Source organism: Suncus etruscus, chromosome 10, assembly GCF_024139225.1.
Source record: "Suncus etruscus isolate mSunEtr1 chromosome 10, mSunEtr1.pri.cur, whole genome shotgun sequence".
NCBI classification, from domain to species: domain Eukaryota; kingdom Metazoa; phylum Chordata; class Mammalia; order Eulipotyphla; family Soricidae; genus Suncus; species Suncus etruscus.
Genome location: NC_064857.1, coordinates 22,123,631 through 22,145,093, shown reverse-complemented (window position 1 = coordinate 22,145,093; position 21,463 = coordinate 22,123,631). Strand labels below are relative to the sequence as shown.

The 21,463-nt window shown below is 36.1% G+C and overlaps 1 protein-coding gene across 1 annotated transcript; it reads left to right on the top strand.

Moving 5' to 3' along the window:
• Nucleotides 1-8,440: 8,440 nt before the first annotated feature.
• GDAP1 (ganglioside induced differentiation associated protein 1) lies at nucleotides 8,441-21,172 on the top strand. The gene is made up of 6 exons (XM_049781832.1): nucleotides 8,441-8,639; nucleotides 10,281-10,473; nucleotides 16,392-16,565; nucleotides 17,528-17,622; nucleotides 18,673-18,787; nucleotides 20,405-21,172. Exons 1-6 carry the CDS (start codon nucleotides 8,523-8,525, stop codon nucleotides 20,785-20,787), a joined length of 1,077 nt encoding a protein of 358 aa, XP_049637789.1. The 5' UTR covers nucleotides 8,441-8,522; the 3' UTR covers nucleotides 20,788-21,172.
• Nucleotides 21,173-21,463: the final 291 nt, after the last annotated feature.

The following is a 21,463-nucleotide window of genomic DNA, read 5'->3' as shown; positions in this document are numbered from 1 at the left end:
TATTATAGATATATAGATATATAACAGAAGATGGTTCTCAGTTCTCTTTCACATGTTGAGGCTGGTGATTTAAAAACATGGTTCTCAGGGCAGGAGAGATAGCATGGAGGTAAGGCATTGCCTTTCATGCAGAAGGACGGTGGTTCGAACCCCGGCATCTCATAAGGTCCCCTGTGCCTGCCAAAGGCAATTCTGAGCATAGAGCCAGGAGTAGCCCCTGAGTGCTGCCAGGTGTGACCCAAAAAACCAAAACCAAACCAAACCAAACCAAAACAAAACAAAAAAAACATGGTTCTCTAGACCAGAAATTTTGTTTCCTTTTTTCCCCTGAGGTGTTAGGGGTTAAATCTAGGGCTTCACACATGTAAAACATGTTTTTACCACTAATTCACACCCATGGTCTAAGTCCCAATTTTGTTTTATGGACGAGTGAGGAGGGCCTCTGGAGCAATGATCAAGGTGTCACCCCCAAAATACTCTGCAACAGGGCTATACAGTTCAGTGCTAAGACCCAGTAATATGATGTTGCACTGGACTAGTGGCTGCTGGGGCTATCAAGGTCGTGCCAGTGGTAGGTACTTGGGATTACCAAAACTATATTTGAAGGCTCAGGGGGTCATTTTTGGGCCTTATGCAACAAAACATGTGACTGACTCCTGAACAAACTCCTCCTTCCTTAAATTCTACTTTTAATACTGGGATATCAAATTTGGAAAAGAATATAAATTTGGGAAATTCCTGACTTTTTTTTCAGTATCTTCATCTATAAAACAGCAACGTTTTATAGATCTTTTTGAGTTAAGGTTTTTTTTCAAGTGTTTTTTATATGTATATATACACTATATATTTCTTGAAATAGTCCTTAATACATAGCAAAACGCAAAATTTATTAACAACCACGTGGTACAAATACAGCTTTATTTGAGTTGATATTGGTTAATATACTTATTCTTACTATGCAATGTTCATAGTAGAAATGAATGAGAATAAAAGAAAAAAGATATGCCAAATCCTTTCCACCAGAAATATGATTCACAGTGAATTTTTTTGTTTGTTTTTGGGTCACACCCGACAGCACTCAGGGGTTTCTCCTAGCTCTATGCTCAGAAATCGTTCCTGGCAGGCCCGGGGGACCATATGAGATGCCAGGATTTGAATCACCAACCTTCTGCATGCAAGGCAAATGCCTTACCTCCATGCTATCTCTCTGGCCCCCATTCACAGTGAATTTTCTAGGGGCCGGAGATAGAGCATGGAGGTAAGGCGTTTGCTTTACATGCAGAAGGACAGTGGTTCGAATCCCAGCATCCCATATGGTCCCCCGAGCCTGCCAGGAGCGATTTCTGAGCATAGAGCCAGGAGTAACCTCTGAGTGTTGCTGGGTGTGACCCAAACAAAACAAAACAACAAAAAAAGAATTTTTAGTAGAAAAATTAAGCATTCTTTTCAAAAACTGGAAATAGAGATCTTAAAAATGGGTAGTGTGCTTTCCTTGCACTGTGTTGACCAGGGTTCAATTCCTGGCACTCTTTATGAACCTCAGAGCACTAGTAGGAGTGATCCCTGACCATAAAAGCAGAAGTAAGCACTGAGCTCTACTGGGTGTGACTGAAAAAAAGAGAAAGAATTTAGAGTAATCATCAACATAAGTCATTCTGCAATAAACTAAAAGTGTAATCAAATCTTTGCGCCTACATTAGCCTCACAGCTTGAGGTGAATTTGGTTTTAAGTAGATTATTTTCTCTGGGTTGCAAACAATAACAGGAAAGATTTTAGATTTAAAAGCAAGTTTAAAGTCCTTGAGGTCTTTGTGTAAACTTTTGTAGACATAATCTATATTTTTAGCATGTTTAGTAGACTGGAGGAATCTTGGCATCTTAAGTCTGTAAATCCTGATTTTAGCAGGTTGTTCTGTGGAAGTTGTTCCAAATAATTTTGCATTTTCTTTTAAAGTCCTTAAGTCAGGAGCTGGAGTGGTGGCACAAGCAGTAAGGCCTTGACCCCAGCATCCCATATGGTCCCTCAAGCCAGGAGCAATTTCTGAGTGCTTAGTCAGGAGTGATTTCTGAGTGCATAGTCAGGAGTAATCCCTGAGTGTCATTGGGTGTGGCCCCAAAAAAACAAAAAAGAAAAAACAAAGTCTTTAAGTCAGTTTTTGACTTAAATAACATTATTCTGTGCTATAAATTTTACAGATTGAGCAAGCTAGGATTGAAAGTATATATATTTCATTAATTATACACATAAATTATATATTAATCTGTTAGTTTTCAAATCTTCAGTTAATAAAGCAGGGGGATTCTAAAAATACCAGTTGCTAGACCCCATCTCCAAAGTTTGTCATTCAGTGGAATGGCTGCTTCTAACAAGCTCCCAAGTAATACTGATTTGCTTGCTAGGTATCCATACTAAGCACCATTCTAATACAACAAATGTAGGAATCAGTTTATTAAAACCCTGGAAAACTAGCCAGAATCATAATACTCATTTTACCACATTGAGGAGCCATGTTTTATTTCAGTTACATATTTTAGTTGATGCTTAAAAATATTCTCTAGAAAACTAGAGTTGTTGATACTGAAAATGAAAATTTCTCTAAATAATTTATTTATGAGGGCACCATGTTCTTTATTTTATCACATTTCTGCACACATATGTATGAAAATTACAACTTCTATTCAATTTACCTAGTTGTGACTGGCATGGGTCAAAGCTGAGTAGGTAAAGGAAATGTGAGTTCTTAGTTTGTGTTCTCAGTATGTTATAATGGGATGAACACATGTTTTGCCTAGAATTAAAATAAAAAATATCTTAGTATGTTATCAGAAGAAAATGGAGGCAATTTTATTTTATATTTATGGAAAACATTTTTTCTTCTCACTTTGAAAAATTTGGTTTTGAGTTATCTAGCTTGCTAAGTTAAACAAATTCTCTAAAGAATGCAAGTACTTTTGTTTTCTAATTTGCCCAAAAAAAAAAAAAAAAAAAAAAAAGATTAATTTTAAATGTACAGAGACCTCTTGTGGCCACTCATAAAAGTACTTCCTCAAACTCCCCCACCATTCCCAACCAAACCCTAGAGCAATGGTTCTCAAATAGTGGGGAGCGCCTCTCAGGGGGGCTCGAGGCTCCGTAAAGGGGGTGGGCTTTGACACTGTCATAACAAGCTAAGCCCCTGTTTATGTCTCTGTATGACTCTGGAGCTGAGAGTTGCTGTGTCCTGCTTCAAACCCCGCTTCGAAAAGCTATGCATTGCAAAACGTGCTCATTGTAGCCATGAATCCAGACATCACCTCTGATAAAAAATCAGCTCAAGTTATTTTATATATTTTTGTTTTGCAGGTTTAAGTTTTTTAAAACTAAAGATACTATTTACAGTCACACGGGGAAGTGAAAAATGTTTTCTTCCTGGGGGGGGGGGCATGACAGAAAATAATTGAGAAGCACTGCCCTAGAGGGTTCTCATCTGTTTCAAGATTTCATGAACTCTAGTTAAGTTGACATACATTTAAAATATATAAATATAAATTACCTAATACCTGCCAAAACACATGAGTGATTTAAAAATAGATACATTAGCAATTATAGGCATATACATCAGTCATAGTTCTTCTAGATGATAAATTAAAATTTGATTGAGGTCTGCTAAATGAAAATATATATTATAGTTACTTAGCACAGAAACTTTTCCAAACTGTATATATATGTATATTCATATACATACAGTGAATTTTTTATAGTGGATTTTTTTAACAGTTTTATAGGGTAAAGTGACTCAAGCTCAGAGAAGTTATGTGATAAGTTACTTCATAACATCATTTTAACATCATGCACTAAGAAAATTTTAAATGAATAAATAATTTTAAATAAATATTAATAAAACCATAATAATTAACAGAGTTCTGATTCATAGTCCTGGATTATAAAATTAATTTTTTAAAAGAATTACCTTTAAACATAGACTTTCTAAAGTAGTAGACTACGCAGTCTATATCATTCTTATCTGAATAATATTAATATTATTGTATCACTGTTTGCTACTATTAATGTTGGTAGTTGTTACCTACTCTTTTTATCCATTTATTGATGAATAATTTGAAAAATCTTGCCAAGTACTATTTTGAGTCCTAGGGAGTTGAAATAGATACTCTATGTCCCTTGTTCTTACTTAAGAGACTTAAGAGGATAATTAATGCAGAAGTTTCATACACTGTAGTTTGATATTTAGTTTGTTCTCTAAGAGAACTGTGAATTCATTTTGAGAAGGTGGCTATATTTCCCTCAAAAACTACCCCAGGCATATAAAGCTTGAACATGCATAACGTTTTTTTTTTTTTTTGGTTTAAAATAGAATTGTATTAGAAAATAATGCTGAACCCTAACCCTAACCCCCCAAAAAAATTAAAAAAAGAAAAGAAAAGAAAAGAATGCTGATAAGTAAGAGTGAAAATCATGTGTGTACAGTCGTTGCTTTACATACTAGCTCTAGGTTTCTAGATTAGCCTATCAGAAACTAGTACATATTGCACTTATCATAAATTAGGATGACAGCTGCCTCATGCTATCATAAGAATAAAGTGAGATTTTAAATCAGTGATCTGTAATCTATAGATAGTGAAATTGAACTGTCTTCAACAGATATATAATTAATATTAGAAATTTTGCTTCAGCAGACACCTCTCATAACCTGGTACTTTTTTGCCTTCCTCTTTTCTTCAGATTCTCTTAAAATATTTTCTGAATCTGGCAAAAATGCATTATTAATATTAAATACCGATGCAGTAACCAATTTATTTAGTGCTTACTGGTTCTTAGTTTTGCTTCTGGGAACATGTGTTTTAGAAAGTGCACAATATTTGATAGTGGGCAGATAGTTGTGCATAATTACTTTTATCTTTGAAAAGAAAGGTAATAAAAAAAGAAAGATAATAAAGGAAATAAGTGATTGCCTAAGAAATGGAGAAGCAGAATTAAAGCTGATTGAAACAGGAAAAGCTACACACAGTAGATAAATATATGCATGTACTCACAAAGTGTACCCAGAATTCTGATCCTTCTCTTCCCCCAAACAATTTATTAAATAGTAAATTACAAGTATATACATGCATGGTGCTAGATATTTAAGCATACACTCTTGGAAAAACTCTGAAAATATCATTTTCAAGCATATTGATTATAACAAACATAGGAAAATGAGCAGGAAGTGATGAATTTTGAGTGTATCTAATTCTATTAAATTTTGAATGGCAACTAGTTTTATTTCATTTTCAATAGGGGGGTGCGTTGAACATTTAGGTTGCAAAACCCCCAACAATTGAACAGTCATTCCTCATGGTCCAATTGAGTCAGTGATTATACAATTCTAAATATATTGGTAATTGTACCAATATAGTGCTGCTTATGCTTAAAGCAATTTTACTTCTTCTGAAAATATGACCTGCATTAGGTGTCTTTCACATATTCCTAACAATATCCTGGATGTAAAAGTTACTATTTTACTGTGTGAAACCTCATTTTTCTCTTTTTTATTTAAGTTACCAGTGATTGTATCTTTTGCCTTTATGTATTCTGGACTTAGTAGCACAGTTTCTGAGAAGAATGAGCTCAGCCTATGCATATTAAAATTTTTATAATTACTCTGGCACCTGCTCTCTAAAAGCCCACAATCTAATGTTATGATATACAGAAAACACGAAGCTACAGAATGCACACAATGGGATGAACACATGTTTTGCCTATGAGAGTCCCTATTTTTATCTTTGTTGGGGAGTGGGCTGAGCAGCACCAGGTGTGGCTCAAAATCCAATCAGAACAGAATGCACATACCAATGCTGTGATCAAATCTGTGAATGAAAAAGTTTTATACCACCTACCAGTGCCTTTGACTGAAATGGAAATTAATGCTCTCAATCAAGGAAAGTAGATGTAGCTGTTCTCTTTCTCTTTTATAATTAAAAATAGCAAGTCATTATCATGTTTTTTCTTAGCTCATCTGTATTATAATTTGGGGGGGGTTGCTTGGGGGCCCCACCAGGCTGTGTTTAGGGTTTGAGTCTGTCTGGTTTTATGCTCAGGGATCACTTCTGAGCATGTAAGGCAAACTGGATGTGCTATTTCTCTAGTTCCTATTTAATGATTTTTTTTTAAAGTTCATATCTTTAAAAGGTAATAAAAACAAAATACAAATTCATTACAAAAAAAAAAATAACCCCACAAGCTATAGAAGCATATAGAAAGAAACTAGCTGTATTTTACAAGGTTGGTTATGTGAGAATAGGCAAAAGTAAAAACATCCAGAGAGCACAAAGCTTAAATCAAGATGCTTTATTTTTAAATAAGTTTAGAATTTCGTAGGCTGAGGTTGGTGTGGTGATTGGGCTTCCCAATTTCTTTTCATTGTTGCTTGTTTGTTTATTTTTGGTCCACAACTGGCAAAGCTCAGGGCTTACTCCTGGCTCTGCATTTAGGACTCTTTCATGGTGTTGTTCAGGTGACCATATAGGATGCCAGGGATAAAACCCCATTAGTCACATACAATGAAAGTGCCTTATCCATTGTACTGTCATTTTCTCTCCCCCACCAAGCCAATTTTTTTTTTTTTTGGTTTTTGGGCCACACCCTGTGATGCTCAGGGGTTACTCCTGGCTATGCGCTCAGAAGTTGCTCCTGGCTTCTTGGGGGACCATATGGGACGCCGGGGGATCGAACCGCGGTCCGTCCTAGGCTAGCGCAGGCAAGGCAGGCACCTTACCTCCAGCGCCACCGCCCGGCCCCCCAAGCCAATTCTTAAAGCTCATTTTTCTTCTAGCTCAGTCCAGGTTTGTTACTAGGGTGTGGCTAATTTTCTTCTGGTCCAATTTACTCTCTAGAAAATTGATGAAGAAAAGGCACAAAACCAACTGTCTCTTCAAGAAAGAGCTTCAGAATTTGCCTTGTAGCAAATCAAGTTCATTCCATAGAACATAGATCTAAAACATAGATTCAGACCTGTTGGTTTAGCTGCAGTGAAGTTTAGGAAATATATAGCTTTTATTCTCAGTAGCAAAGTGCTTAGATAAAATTTCATTATCATCAAACATACTGAAACAAAATTAACCTGGAATTTGCTACTGCATTTCCAGAGCTAAATTACTATAGGAGTGGCTAAGCTGTGAATTATGCCAATTTCATTAATTTTATGCACATTAATAGATTATCTTTAGAATATCTGTCTATTTGTATTCTAAAGTCAGATATATATTTAACATTAAATGCAAACTATTTCTCTAGCCCTTTTGATGTCAAATTTTAAGAGGTCGGCAATTATATGTAGAGTAGTGTAAAATTATGATTGTGACCAAGGTTATAAAGACCTTTTACAAGGCTATTGAACCTGTGAATGATACTGAATGCTGAGACTGTAGTGAATATTTTCATTATAATTAGTTATGTAATTGTCATTTAAAAAAGTCCCACCCCAAACAATACAAACAAAAAACTTATGAGGCAAACAGAATTATCTCCACTTCAAATGCTGGGCAATTGAGAAATAAGGATATGAACACAAGTAATTTGGCTCTAAAATTTCTGTGCTTAGCAGCTATTTTAGCTACTTATCATTGTTTATGACATTATTATTGTACTTGAGATTGTTTTTTTTTTTTTTTTGCATGACTTCACAGTTGAATCCTTTTGTTGTTAGTTGCTATGTTATGTGTTGCTTGTTTTTTTTTTTCCATGTTGGAGATGGAACCCAGAACTTACTCCTGGCTTTACTCCAATTTAATGAGAATTTTTTTTTTAGGCCACACCTGGCGATGCTCAAGAGTTATTCCAGGCTCTGCATTCAGGAATTGCGCCTGGCAGGCTCAGGGGACCATATGGGATTCTGGGGATCGAACCCAGATCTATCCAGTTCTTCTGCAAGGCCAACGCGCTACTGCTGTGCTGTCGCTATGGCACCCCCTCCTGTTTTTTATATGTATAGATACATTTTTTAAAATAATTTTTATTGTGACCAAAAAGTGAGTAACAAATCTTTCAGAGTAATATTTAAGGTACATAGTGACAATCAATCCTCTGTTATTTTTTGTCTGACAATTGCAACTTCCTTTCTGCCAAAGGCACTTGGTGTCTTCCACTGAAATCCTGTTGCCTTGATGCAATTGATGATTTGCATCAATAACCAACATTATATTTTTTATTTATCTTAATAACCTAGGTCTCATATTTTGATCCCTTTTTCTAAAAACATATTTAGCTGCATCTCCCAAACTCAGCGGCCTATGGATTCCAGAGGCATCCAAGACTTGCAACTCCCCCTGGCATCTTTTTCAGATTCAGCTCCTCTAGATTTCACCTAGGTGAAACTACATTTCCCAGAGTTCCATTCGTCTTCCGGATGTTTTCCAGTCTACGGTTGGCTGTGGGAAAAAAATACCAACGCCTCTTCGCTTCGCTTTCCTGGGCAGTGTGGGAGGGAGAAGCAGCCAAAGGGCTGACAGGTGCCATCCTAGCTCGCTCGCTCTAAACCCCCCCTGAAATGGCTCAGAGGCTGGACGAGAGGAGTGGGGGTGCCTCCCTGAAAGGAGAGGACAAGCCAGATGTGGAGGTGAAGCTCATTCTCTACCACTGGACGCATTCCTTCAGCTCGCAAAAGGTGAAGGCCTTGCGGATCGGGTTTCAGCACCGGGACAGCTCCCTTGCAGGCCTGGCCTGGGCTGGGCACACCGCAAGCCTGGAAGGTTCCCTCCAGTTCTTTCCATTGGGGTAGGATGCACCTTCCTAGAGGATCCTTCTGGGTTCTAAAGGGTCTGTGACTCTGGAATTGACACTTATGAAATGCGACAGAAAAAACATCATTTTTTTCTTTTACATTTGCCAGGAAGAAAGTCGAGTAGCAAATGCATATTTTCATATTTCTTATTCACATCCTTTCCTTTTTGCCAGGCCTAGCTTTGTATATTTCATGTATATTTTGGTTATATTTCAGTATATTTTAGTATATACTTCAGTATATATCGATTATATTTTAGTATATACTTCAGTATATATTTCGGTTATATTTCTGTATATTTCAGGCATATTTCAGGTACATTTCAGTATATTTCAGTGTATTTCAGGTATATTTTAGGTATATTTTCAGGTATATTTTAGGTGTATTTCAGTATATTTCAGGATCAGATATATTAGGTTTAGGGTCCCAGAAAGGGCTGATGAAGAGGAAAGGTGACTATAGTATGAATAGAACTGGAATAATTTTCATTCCATTTTTATTTATTTTTTTTAAAAATAGTATCTTTATGTAAGCACCATGATTGCAAAAATGTAGGAACTATCAAAAAGAGTGGGAATGTTGCACACTTTTAGTATTTCTTACTTGCATTCTTTCCTTTCTGCCAGGCCTAGCTTTGTATATTTAAGGGCAGGATAAATGAGGTTTAGGTCCCAGAAAAAAAGTGATGGAGAGGGAAGCTGACTATAGTATAAATAGAACTGGAATAATTTTTGTTCCATTTTTATTTTTTTTCCTGATTTAATTTTTATTACTCTCATTTTCTCAGAATTAAGGGCTGAGGTTATATATCTTTGTTTTGGTGTGGATTGCTTTTTTTCTTTATATTAATAATTTTTATTTTGACCAAAGTGGATTACAAATCATTCACAGTAGTATTTCGGGTACATAGTGACATTGGATCAAAGGGATTCCTACCACCAATGTTGTTTTTAAAAGTAATATATTTAAGCACCATGATTTCAGACATGTGAGTAAGAAGTAATAAAAGAGTGGAATGTTGCATGCTTTTAGTATTTCTTACTCACATTCTTTTCTTTCTGCCAGGCCTAGCTTTCAGTTATATTTTAGGGCAGGATAGATGAGGTTTAGGGTCCCAGGAAAAGGGGGATGGAGAGGGAAGGTGGCTGTAGAATGAATGGAACTGGAGTAATTTTTGTTCCATTTTTATTTATTTATTTTAAATAATATATTTATTTAAGCACCATAATTGCAAACATGATTGAGGTTGGTTTTCAGTCATAAAAGAAAAGCCCCATTCATCACTGCAACATTCCCACCACCAATGTCCCTCCCATTTTTAAATTAAAATAATCTTTTAGACTTCATAAGGGTCAAATTCTAGACTATACCTCATTTGTTAATTTCAGGAATAGGAAAAGTTTAAAATGTGGAAAATATAAGGGATTGGGGGAAGCACAGAAATGCTGCTGCTTGTATCCAGGGATATAATTGAGTTGAAAGTCTACATGTTGTTGTTGTAGTAATTACTGTGGATTCTTCCAGGTGCGCTTGGTAATTGCTGAAAAGGCATTGAAGTGCGAGGAACATGATGTAAGTCTGCCCTTGAGTGAGCACAATGAGCCTTGGTTTATGCGTTTGAACTCAACTGGAGAAGTGCCTGTCCTTATCCACGGGGAAAACATTATTTGTGAGGCCACCCAGATCATTGATTATCTTGAACAGACTTTCCTGGATGGTAATGTTAAGGCTATTTGTGATTTCTTGGTTTTTCTTTCAACATTATATGTTTCTTCCCTCCCTCCCTCCCTCCCTCCCTCCCTCCCTCCCTCCCTCCCTCCCTCCCTCTCTCCCTCCCATTTTTCCTTCCCTTTTTTGGTTTCATGGTAGTGACTTAGAGAAAATTTGTTTCCATTTCCAAAAATACAAAACAACAACAATCCCATTTAATATAAAACCAGTGTAACCACTTTTAAAAAAATTTCACGTAAACTACAAATTTTGAATTTTATTTTGAAGCTCTTGAAGTGTGCTTGTGGTGATTAGTCTGGAAGTAAGTTTCATATTTTAATATTATAGATGTATATAGGAACTGCATACTTCTCTAATCTATCAAAAAAAAAAACAAGAATAGGGAAGAAAGAGAATATAGCTTAGGCAAGGAAGAATTAGAATGCTGGTGTATGCTGAGAACTTTGTCCTAGATACTTCTGTTTAGTTTGAATTTTGTCTCTTTTTTAGGGAATTATAGAATTGACTTCCAGTCCTTTTATAACCATTATCATATAAGTTTAAAAATGCCAACCTTGTCTGTACTATGGGCATGTACTTCATTGCAATTCACTTTCACGGACTTCTTTTCATGTACATGATACTATTTTCTATCTGGGCATATGAAGAAGAATCATCACATAAAAACAAGAAGTTGGTTAAGCTATATGAGGTATTATAGTGAGCAAATCCGAGAAATACAGGAATAATGGATGTGAAGATGAATATAGATAGACTATTAGAAGTTTGCAAATCCTTTTAAATAGGTGCAACTTCCTTATACTACTTAACACTTTCTCCAATGAACTGTATTTTTTTGCCACAGGGCAATAAAATAGACGCAAAATAACTAAACTGTTAGCACATACGTTCTTTATTTCTTTTTTCTTTTTTTTTTTGGGGGGGGTGACACAGTGGTTTTGCTCAAGCTTTGTGAATAGGGATAATTTTTGGTGGTTATAGAGTGACCTTTTTGTACAAGGGACAGACTATGGATGGCTGCATGCAAGGTAAAAGTCTTAACCCATTCTACTGGGGTTACTAAATCTAATATGTATGCCCACAGGACGATATTTTTTACTGCTGCTGAATAATTTAATAGGAGTGTGGAAATAAACAATGTCATGTAGTGAATATTGAATTGTGGTGATTTATTATAAATAGTTCTCTAAGAACTATGTCCCATGACACATTTATATATTACTGAGGTATTCATGGGAAATAGAAGTATTCTGTAAATATTCAGTGTATTCTGGCATGATATTAAAGTGTCACCTATATGTCATGATTATAAAATATAAATTTATTTTATAAATGCAGTTTTACCAAAATATATTGAAACTTAACTAAAAATTAAAGGACTTTAATTTTGAAATTATTTTAGTATTAAAAAGCATTTTTCTAAGTTATTATAATAATATTATTATTATTTGTATTTTGGGCCACATGTGACATTGCTCAGAGTTACTCCTAACTCTGTACTCAGGAATTACTCCTGGCAGGTTTTGGGGACCACATGGGATGCTGAGAATCAAATATGGGTCAACCACATGAAAAGCAAACACCCTATTTGCAGTACTATTACCTTGACCTCCAATGAATTATTTTTATTTTGGGGGTTTCCTAGGGGACTCAGAGGCCCCTCCCAGTGAGTCTTAGCGTACCTGACCTCAGGCAAGAGCCTATGAATGTGGTGCTGTTTGGGCTCTACAATGCTGGGGACTTCCCAGGTTACCCCAGCTGTATTTGGCAAGGTCCCTAGGTCACTGTCTGTCTATGTGTGTGGACTATCTGGTACCAGGAATTGACTGCAGACAAGACATACTTCCTTAGCCCCTGTATTAGATCCCTGACATCTAACGAATTATTATTGAGGTGCATCTAATAATGTCTCATCAAAAGGCTCTTTTATAAATTAACAAAATTTTTATTAAGGCAACTTGATAAAAAAGTTGTTCATAAAAATGTTGTTTCAGGCATGCAGTGTTTCAACACCAATTCCATCACCGATTTCCCCTTCCCTCCACCAATATTCCCAGGTTTACTCTCACCCTTTAGCCTGTCTCTGTATACTAATAGTATATTATCTTTTTTTAAAATACATATACTACAAATAAGTGCTATCATTCCTTGTCTATCCCTTGTTTATCTGACTCATTTTGCTCAGCATATACAACCATGTATGAACATGGTTCATTTTTCCTTACATCAGCATAGTATTCCACTGTGTAGATGTACCTCAGTTTCTTTATACACTCATCTTCAACAAAAGACTTTTAAAGGTGGCTGGGTAACTGTCCTTTCAGTATATCTACTAAATAGCAGAGTTTCTGAATGTGGAACAAATTTCTGAGTCTTCAAATAACTGTGCAAATAACAATGGCTTTGCAAAGTAAAGCTTTTTGTAAAGCTGTCATTTTCTTAATGTTGGTAGACATATGAAGGCATTAAAATGTTATGGTCCTATTCTATATTAAACAGATTCAACAATTTCAACAAACCAATAAAGACCTTTCTGCTCTTCTTTAAAAATCTTAATTATAATACCATTTGAGGAAAAGTATTTAAATATTGAAGGTGTTAATTTATTGAAAACATTGCTATAAATTTGGCTTTTTCCCCTCAGAATATCTTGGATGCAGATAGCAAATTTCTGTAATTGGACTCCACATATTTTTTGTATAGTTCTTAGATTTGATCTTTCTACTCATAGGGTAATGAAATATAGTTTCTAACTATGCCTTTGGCTTTTTGTTTACCATTATTATATTTGAAAACAACCATTTCCTGGTTGAAGGGAAAAGTTTTGTTCATCTATATAAAACATATTATCTTATATACTAATATTTCAAATAAAATAACAAGATCAAAAAAGAAAATTAACTATATTTTCTTAAGCAATTAAGGAAGATCTAAATAAGGCAAATACATAAGTTATTGAAGTAAACCTTTGATGAGGGAAGTCTTTCTTGAAGACAAGGCATAATAGAGCCCCTCTTTGCCATTACTGGAGAATAGAGGAAACCAAAGCACTGTATTTAGGAAATGATGGATGTTAGATCTTTTTTTTTTCCCTCCCCTCACGGATGTTAGATATTTAACCTCCTAGAATTTTGTATGTTGCTCTCAGAGAAACTCATTTTCTTCCAATGGAGGGTCAATGTGAGTATCCCTAAGAATGTGGTGCTGCTTAGGCCCTGCAGTGCCAGTGATTATGACAGCCACCCGCATCTCGCTTGAGAGGCCTTCAGGGCTATACCTGACAATGTTCAGGGATCAAACCAAGGTCTGCCCCTCTTCCCATTAAAGACTCGTACCTTAACCCCTGTAATATTTCTCTGACTTCTGCTGAAATGTTTTATGAACTTTGGTTATATTGAACTACCTGAGAAGAACCTACTGGGTAGAAAATTTTCCCTGGTTCCCAAACACACACACACACACACACACACACACACACACACACACACACACACACACACACACACACAGTTCTCATTAACCTTCAAGTGATGGATTCTTAAAGTGTTTTAGCTTTTGGAAAACCTGCAAAGAAAGAAAATAAGAGTGCCAGAGCAATTAATACCTTAGTGTTACTATAAAAGAAGAGTTGATTTTGTTGATTCAGTGGAAGTATCTTGGGAAACTCAGAGATTCTCAGCTTACACCTTAAGAACTGTTTTCCTTTTGGAGTTAAGAATAGAACATAGGAGATTTGAAATTTTAGGAAAAAACCAGCTAATTTTTCATTTCCAGTGTACAAGAATCTCTGTCTTCTTTACTAGTAGAAATCATAACTAGGCTTATAGTATACTATATTGCAGGTCACATTACAATATAGATACTCAGAGTGACTTCAAAATTATGTAAATACTAAACATACTGTTAGACATTGCTAGTATATTAATGGAAGGTGTCCATATTAATATTTCACAGTTTAAAATTACTTTGGCAAATATTTTATTACACTAAATTTCACTTGTGCTCCTAAGCCTGTTTTTATGCATTTGGAAGGAAATTAATGGTATCAAAAGATTCAAAATCCTTTTAGAAGAGGGTTAGAGTGATATTACCATAGATTGGGCCATTATCTTGCATGTGGTTGATCTGGGATCAATACCTGGAATCCCATATGGTCCCCCCAGCCCTTCAGGAATGATTCCTTAGTGCAGAGCCAGGAGTAACCTCAGAGCATAGCTGGGTATGGTCCTCCCCTGTGAACCAAAAAGATCCCTTTTAAAATTTCAAGAACATTAAGACCTCTAGTTTGTTTCCTTATGAAAAGGCCTATCATGTAGTGCTTAGAATCCTGGTGACTTACTGATATACTGAAAGCTTATCTGAGTACTGGCAGAGGTGGTTTCTTGTTCATGCAAGATCAGCAAGAAACAGTTTTTATAGGTAGTGAAAACTATCGAGGGTGAGCAGTAGTAATTGAAGCTTCATTCTAAATCCAGAGTTTTATTGCAGATGCCAAAACTGGACTCTCTAAAAGGGAGTTCAATCTTTGCTCCTCAAGAGTTAGAAATAGTCTGCTAGTTCAATAAGCTTTATTCCCTGAGTCTTGTATTCTGAGATATTGATAGAAACAATTATTTGATGACAACCAATCTGAATCGCGAATGTTTGTGGATCAGTAGGTCAAACTTTAAAGGATTCTAAGTTAAAGCAATAACTAAGCTAACAAATACATGAATTACATTGAGACTCGGTATTTATTGTTTCATGTATTGAAGTCAGCTTGTTGTAGAGGGAAAGCATGAGAATGAGAAGATAGGAGTGATTTGAAGAACCACCTTTGAGTTATGTTGTTTATTTTTGTTCTTGTTTAGTGAAAGTGAACACCGTGAAGAAGTTGCAATGAATTAATAAAGCAGAGAATCGCTGTAGGAGTTAGAAGACCAGTGTGTTGTTCCATACCTGACAGTGCTCAGGGTTTACTTTCTGGTTCTGTTCAGAGGTCACTCCTTGTAGTACTCTGGAGATAATATTCAGTGTTGGGATCAAACCAGGGTTGTGTAAGGACCTCTAATTGACTGAGGGTTTTTAGAAAAGTTTTTCTGAATCTTTGTCTAATAGTTGCTTTTGATCAAGTATCATAATAAAAAAGAAACTTGGAAGTACATTCATATATTTATCTCTTCCTTGATTATATTGATCATGTACTGTGAGTATGAATTAGTCACTGAGGAAACCACAGAGCATGGTCTTAATTCCTGAAACTCCCCTCCTATCTATAGTCTAGACATTAACCAGAAAATAAAGATTTAAGTACAACTGTTTCTAGAGTTAACTGGTAGAAATTCCTGGTGAATCCTCTAACAATGGCCAATTGTATGTTGAACCTTGTAATTTCAGGTCAGCAAACTTCCAGTAAAAATTGAAACCTAAAAAAAATGTCTTTGATCCTTTTAAAATGAGCTTTAATTTATGTAAACAATCTTTATGGAAACCCTAAAATCCTGAAATATATGTTCATTACCCAAGGGATCAAAGGGAAAAAAGATAAAAATAATTCACACGACAAGATCAGCAACAGACTATGTACTAATATTTTGTGTATGAAGAGGGAGATACACCTGACATTTGTAATAGGTGATGGAATAACATAGGGAGAACTGGCTCTTGAAAGTTAAGTCATATTTTTTAAAATTGGAAAGTAAGATAAAGCCAATGTGATCATTATTTAGGACATTGTCTGGTATACCAGGTCATTTTAAAATATGAATTCTGGGACTAGGGAGGCAGAATATTTTAAGTTTTCTAATGAAATATTTAAATTGTTAATGATGGAGGTGGCCAAGGTTTTGTTTTCACTTTTTGGATATAGCATCCCATTTGTAACTTTTGCTTCAATATTTTCATGTCTCTCTGTGTGCATTTTAGAGAAAACACCCAGGCTAATGCCTGAGAAAGGAAGTATGTACTACCCACGGGTCCAGCACTACCGAGAGCTCTTGGACTCCTTGCCAATGGATGCTTATACACATGGCTGTATTTTGCATCCTGAACTAACTGTAGACTCCATGATCCCAGCCTATGCAACAACAAGAATTCGCAGTATGTAATTTTCTGGAAGTATTTCTTAAGTTTCTCTTAATTCATTTTTGAGACATAGTCTATCCCATAGTCATTGAGAGAAGAATGGCAAGAGTTCAGTTTTCTCCATGGAAGTCTATGTTGTAACTCAATTCATTCAGCCATCAGGTTAATCTATGCCTTACCTCATCAGCAAGCAAGTCACTTTCAGTCTATGGGATCTGATGTTAAGTTCTTTGTTCAAGGTCAAAATTGGGTAGAACTTAGAAGAGTAGTCTACAAAAATTCAGGCATATAATATGGTCTCATGAACAGGCGAACGAGGAATCAGAAAAACTTTGCCTTGCTGGGAATTCTGAGCAGTTGAGTGCAGTTTTTTCTTTTTTATCTATTATTTTGTTTCATTCGTGAGAGGGATAACTACAGGATACCTAGCCATTGTTCTACTTTTTTTTTGTGTGTTTTTTTTTGGGTCACACCCGGCAGTGCTCAAGGGTTATTCCTGGCTCCATGCTCAGAAATTGCTCCTGGCAGGCACAGGGGACCATATGGGACGCCGGGATTTGAACCGATGACCTTCTGCATGAAAGGCAAACGCCTTACCTCCATGCTATCTCTCCGGCCCCCATTGTTCTACTTTTAAATTCAGTGATTGGTGCTTTACTGAGTTGTAATAGTCATCTCTCTCCTTTCTTTGCATCCTGAGAATAGAGTAGGGTCAGTACATGAAAAAACATAGGTAATTGGGAATAAGCAGTTAAGGGAACATGACATTGAGTATTGTAACCTGCTGTGCTTTGCTATAAGTACTTTTTTGGGTCTCCTATTTAATTCTCATCTTCCACAGTTAATGCTCCAATAGTTCCATTTAAAAGTAGGTGGCTTAGAGAGGTTAGCTTCAATCCCAAAGTGGGCATGAAACCAAGAACTCATACTCTCATTAATATTTCTATTAAAATGATTTTTATGATTTTTATCATCAGGTCAAATTGGTAACACTGAGTCTGAACTGAAGAAACTCGCTGAAGAAAACCCAGATTTGCAAGAGGCCTACATTGCTAAGCAGAAGCGACTTAAAGTAAGTAGACCAGGTTGTCCTCAGCTGGCACTGACTGTTTATATTAGATGTACTTTTAAATCAGGTATCACTATTTCTAAAATACCTTCTATTAAGTATTGCAAGTCCCCAGTACACTTGTTACCTTTGGCTTATGCTCTGCTTTTAGAAATAATTCTTTTTTATTAGATTTGATATTCAAACCTAAAGTCAATTGCTTAAAATGCAGACATTGCACAGGTTGGTTGCCAAGAAAGTCATAAAATGTGAAAAGCAAGTTATTTTCTAAAACATTCTAACAATCTAGAATTAAGTTCAAAATTTCAGGTATTCTACCAGTGTAAAGTCTACCTAGGTCAACAACTTGCTTGCTTCTTAGGTCTTCCTCTTTCTGTTTCTTTTCTCATGGCCCAATGTAGCACATATCAATCCCCCAAAACTCTTCCTCTACTTTCCCTATTCCCTCATCTCATCTTAGCTAGAATGTGTATCAGTCATCCTGAGTGTCTAGTCTGCTGTGCTAACAGCATCAATTTACTGCACATTTAACTTTATCTGCTCATTCCTTTTACAATTTTATTTTTGAATTTGGTATAAGAAGGGATCTTTGTGTCCCTCCTAAACTTTGCCTTCTCTAGTCACCTGAACCATAAGATTTATTAGTGAGCTCTGGGTCTGGCCACAGGAGTATTTTCACAGCTGAGTGCTCTCCCTTAAACTTGTTTTTGATTTACCAAAGTTATTCTATTTTTTTTCTTATTGCCATTGGTTAGAACAATGGTCCTCAAACTACGGCCCGCGGGCCACATATTGTATTTATTCCCATTTTGTTTCTTCACTTCTAAATAAGATATATGCAGTGTGCATAGAAATTTGTTCATAATTTTTTGTTTTTACAATAATCTGGCCCTCCAACAGTCTGAAGGACAGTGAACTGGCCCCCTGTTTAAAAAGTTTGAGGACCCCTGGTTTAGAAGAAACAGACTAGCTTTGTAAGAGTTTATATATTCTTTTCTTGACATAGATTTTTTTATAGGCATAAATAACCTATTTAGTTATTATCTTAATTAGTCAAAACTGCTTGACCACGACAATGTGAAATACTTGAAGAAAATTCTTGATGAATTGGAGAAGGTTTTGGATCAAGTTGAAACTGAGTTACAGAGAAGAAATGAAGAAACTCCAGGTATGTTCTCATTTATGTGCCCTTTCTCTTCTTTTGCACACCAGAAGGATTTACAAAATCATTCTATTTTTTACACAAAATGTTCTATAATTCCATTGTTTGAGATTATTACTCTTGGACAATTAAAATTTATGCCAACAGTGATACTATTGAATTCAGCAAAGCTTTGGGGTCTAATTGTAAATCAGTTTGCAGGTATATGAAATATGACTGGGGAAGTATTTTTCTGCACAACTTGAATTAGGTCTGGTGGGGTCTACTTAACATGTTTGAATAATTAGCATTTATGGTGATTTGGTTGAATAACCCAAAAATGCATTTGAATATTCTGTTTTTTTCCTTGAGGCAGAGATATAGGTTCTAATATAAAACAAGTGTAAACATAATATAAATAATATGTATATTAAATAATATGTGTAATAAATGTATAATATGATACAACATGTGCATGGAGATTGACTCTGAGCGGCCAAGTATTTCAACAATAATTAATGACCATTTCTTTGGCCACGTAGATCACTTGTACTACAGATTCTCCTTGCTTAACGACCAAGTTCCGTTTCAACAAGTTGGTTGTTAAGCGAATTTGTGGTTAAATGAGGAACTGCATGAACTGTATACAGTAGTACAGTATACGCATAGTACTTGCCAATACAGTCTTCTGAATAAGTAAAATAACGAGAAAGATCAAACTGAAAACTTTCACTTGTTTTAAATTGCATAGGTTGTATTGTTTACACACAGTACTGCAATGTATTACAGAACATAAAGTTAGTAAAGTAGGCACATTAAAGCACCAAAAACCACAGTACTGTACTGTAGAGTGTACAAGATGGAAAAAGGATATTTAAAATAAAATAATAACTGTGAAGAGATGGTCGTAAGTGCGAGCAGTCACTAAACAGGTAGGTCGTTAAGCAAGGAGTATCTATATTCTGTTTTTTTTGTTTTGTTTTTGTTTTTGGGTCACACCTGGCGGTGCTCAGGGGTTACTCCTGGCTGTCTGCTCAGAAATAGCTCCTGGCAGGCACGGGAGACCATATGGGACACCGGGATTCGAACCAATCACCTTTGGTCCTGGATCGGCTACTTGCAAAGCAAACACCGCTGTGCTATCTCTCTGGGCCTGGAGTATCTATATTCTAATTAATAATAGAATTGAGGATTCTATCTGAATCTACATCACATCTATTCATTATAAGGACTCTCTTTTGCTTTCATAGTTAAATGCTGAAAATACTAAGGAACTCTAAAGTCCTAACTTTATGGATTTTTCTAAGAATTACCCATATTTGTATTTATAAAAGAAAATACCTGTTTATTTCTGAGCCTTATTTGGAGACTTCCAGTACCTCAAAATTATTCACAAAAAGATAAGTGTTGAGCCCAAATGCCTCTGGTTTTAGGGATCTTAGATGGCTGACAGATATCCCCCTAATCTCCCTTACTTGGGATTCATTTGTACGGACTTTTTTTTTTAGCAGAAATTATTTGCTTAGTGAAAGTGTTAGGAATGTGGAACATGGCCTTCATTTGGGTTCTTGTCACACTTGTGCTCCATGTACACGTCAATCTGTGCAGTGTTTGCCCCTAACTCTTGATCTTTTTTCTGGTTAGAAGAGGGCCAGCAGCCCTGGCTCTGTGGAGAGTCCTTCACCCTGGCAGACATTTCTCTTGCTGTCACATTGCATCGCCTGAAGTTCCTGGGGTTTGCGAGGAGAAACTGGGGAAATGGAAAGCGACCGAACTTGGAAACCTATTACGAGCGTGTCTTGAAGAGGAAAACATTTAACAAAGTTTTAAGACATGTCAACAATATATTAATCTCTGCGGTGCTGCCAACTGCATTCCGGGTGGCCAAGAAAAGGGCCCCGAAAGTTCTTGGCACCACCTTTGTGGTTGGTGTGCTTGCAGGAATGGCATATTTTGCTTTTATGCTTTTCAGAAAGAGACTTGGCAGCATGCTATTAGCAGTCAGACCCAGACCAAATTATTTCTAGGGTTATATAGACCTAGTGGTGGTAGTTCATCCAACCATTCTGCTCTATTCCTTGTCTACTCTTCCAGGCCCAGTGAAGAAATGATCCTGGGCTGCTATTTAAAAAAAAAAAAAAAGAAAAAGAAAACTAATTTACTTTACTCTCTGAGTAGTTTATGTGGAGAAGAGAGGCAGTGAATATGATTTTGTGAGCTGGTGACTTATTTGCAAGCTTGAACTCATCCATTCTTAAATCATGCACAAGGGCAAGGTCTGACTAGGTTGACAGGAATGAAAAAAGTCTAACTCAACATGCCAGCTTCAGGCCTGAGTGATTTCAGGACAAAGGTATTTGCAGACCTCAGTAGTCAACTGTGATTTCTCAGAGTTCTTCATTTGAGATTATCTCACTGTTCAATAGAGAGCAACCTTTCCCTCTGGAATTTAGACAGTATCTTTGTTCCTTGCCACAGGGGTGTTGATAGCAGCAGGAAATGACAATGTGTGCATTATGTACATGCACTACTAGTTTGAGGTAGAAATAACAGGTATGTGAAGAATGGGCAGAGAAAAGTGAAAATGAATGAAGTCTGTCTACCCTTTAGACTGAAGAGCAGTAAAATACAACCTCCAGGCACCTCCAATGCCCCTGTGGCTTCCTGTTTCCTTAGTAAACTTATTACCCTTTTGTACCACAC

Coding starts and splice junctions, on each gene's coding strand:
- GDAP1 (XM_049781832.1), top strand. CDS start 8,523: ATGGCTCAGAGGCTGGACGAGAGGAGTGGGGGTGCCTCCCTGAAAGGA. Junction 10,474..16,391: donor TGAACAGACTTTCCTGGATG/GTAATGTTAAGG, acceptor TGTGCATTTTAG/AGAAAACACCCAGGCTAATG. Junction 18,788..20,404: donor AAGAAATGAAGAAACTCCAG/GTATGTTCTCAT, acceptor TTTTCTGGTTAG/AAGAGGGCCAGCAGCCCTGG.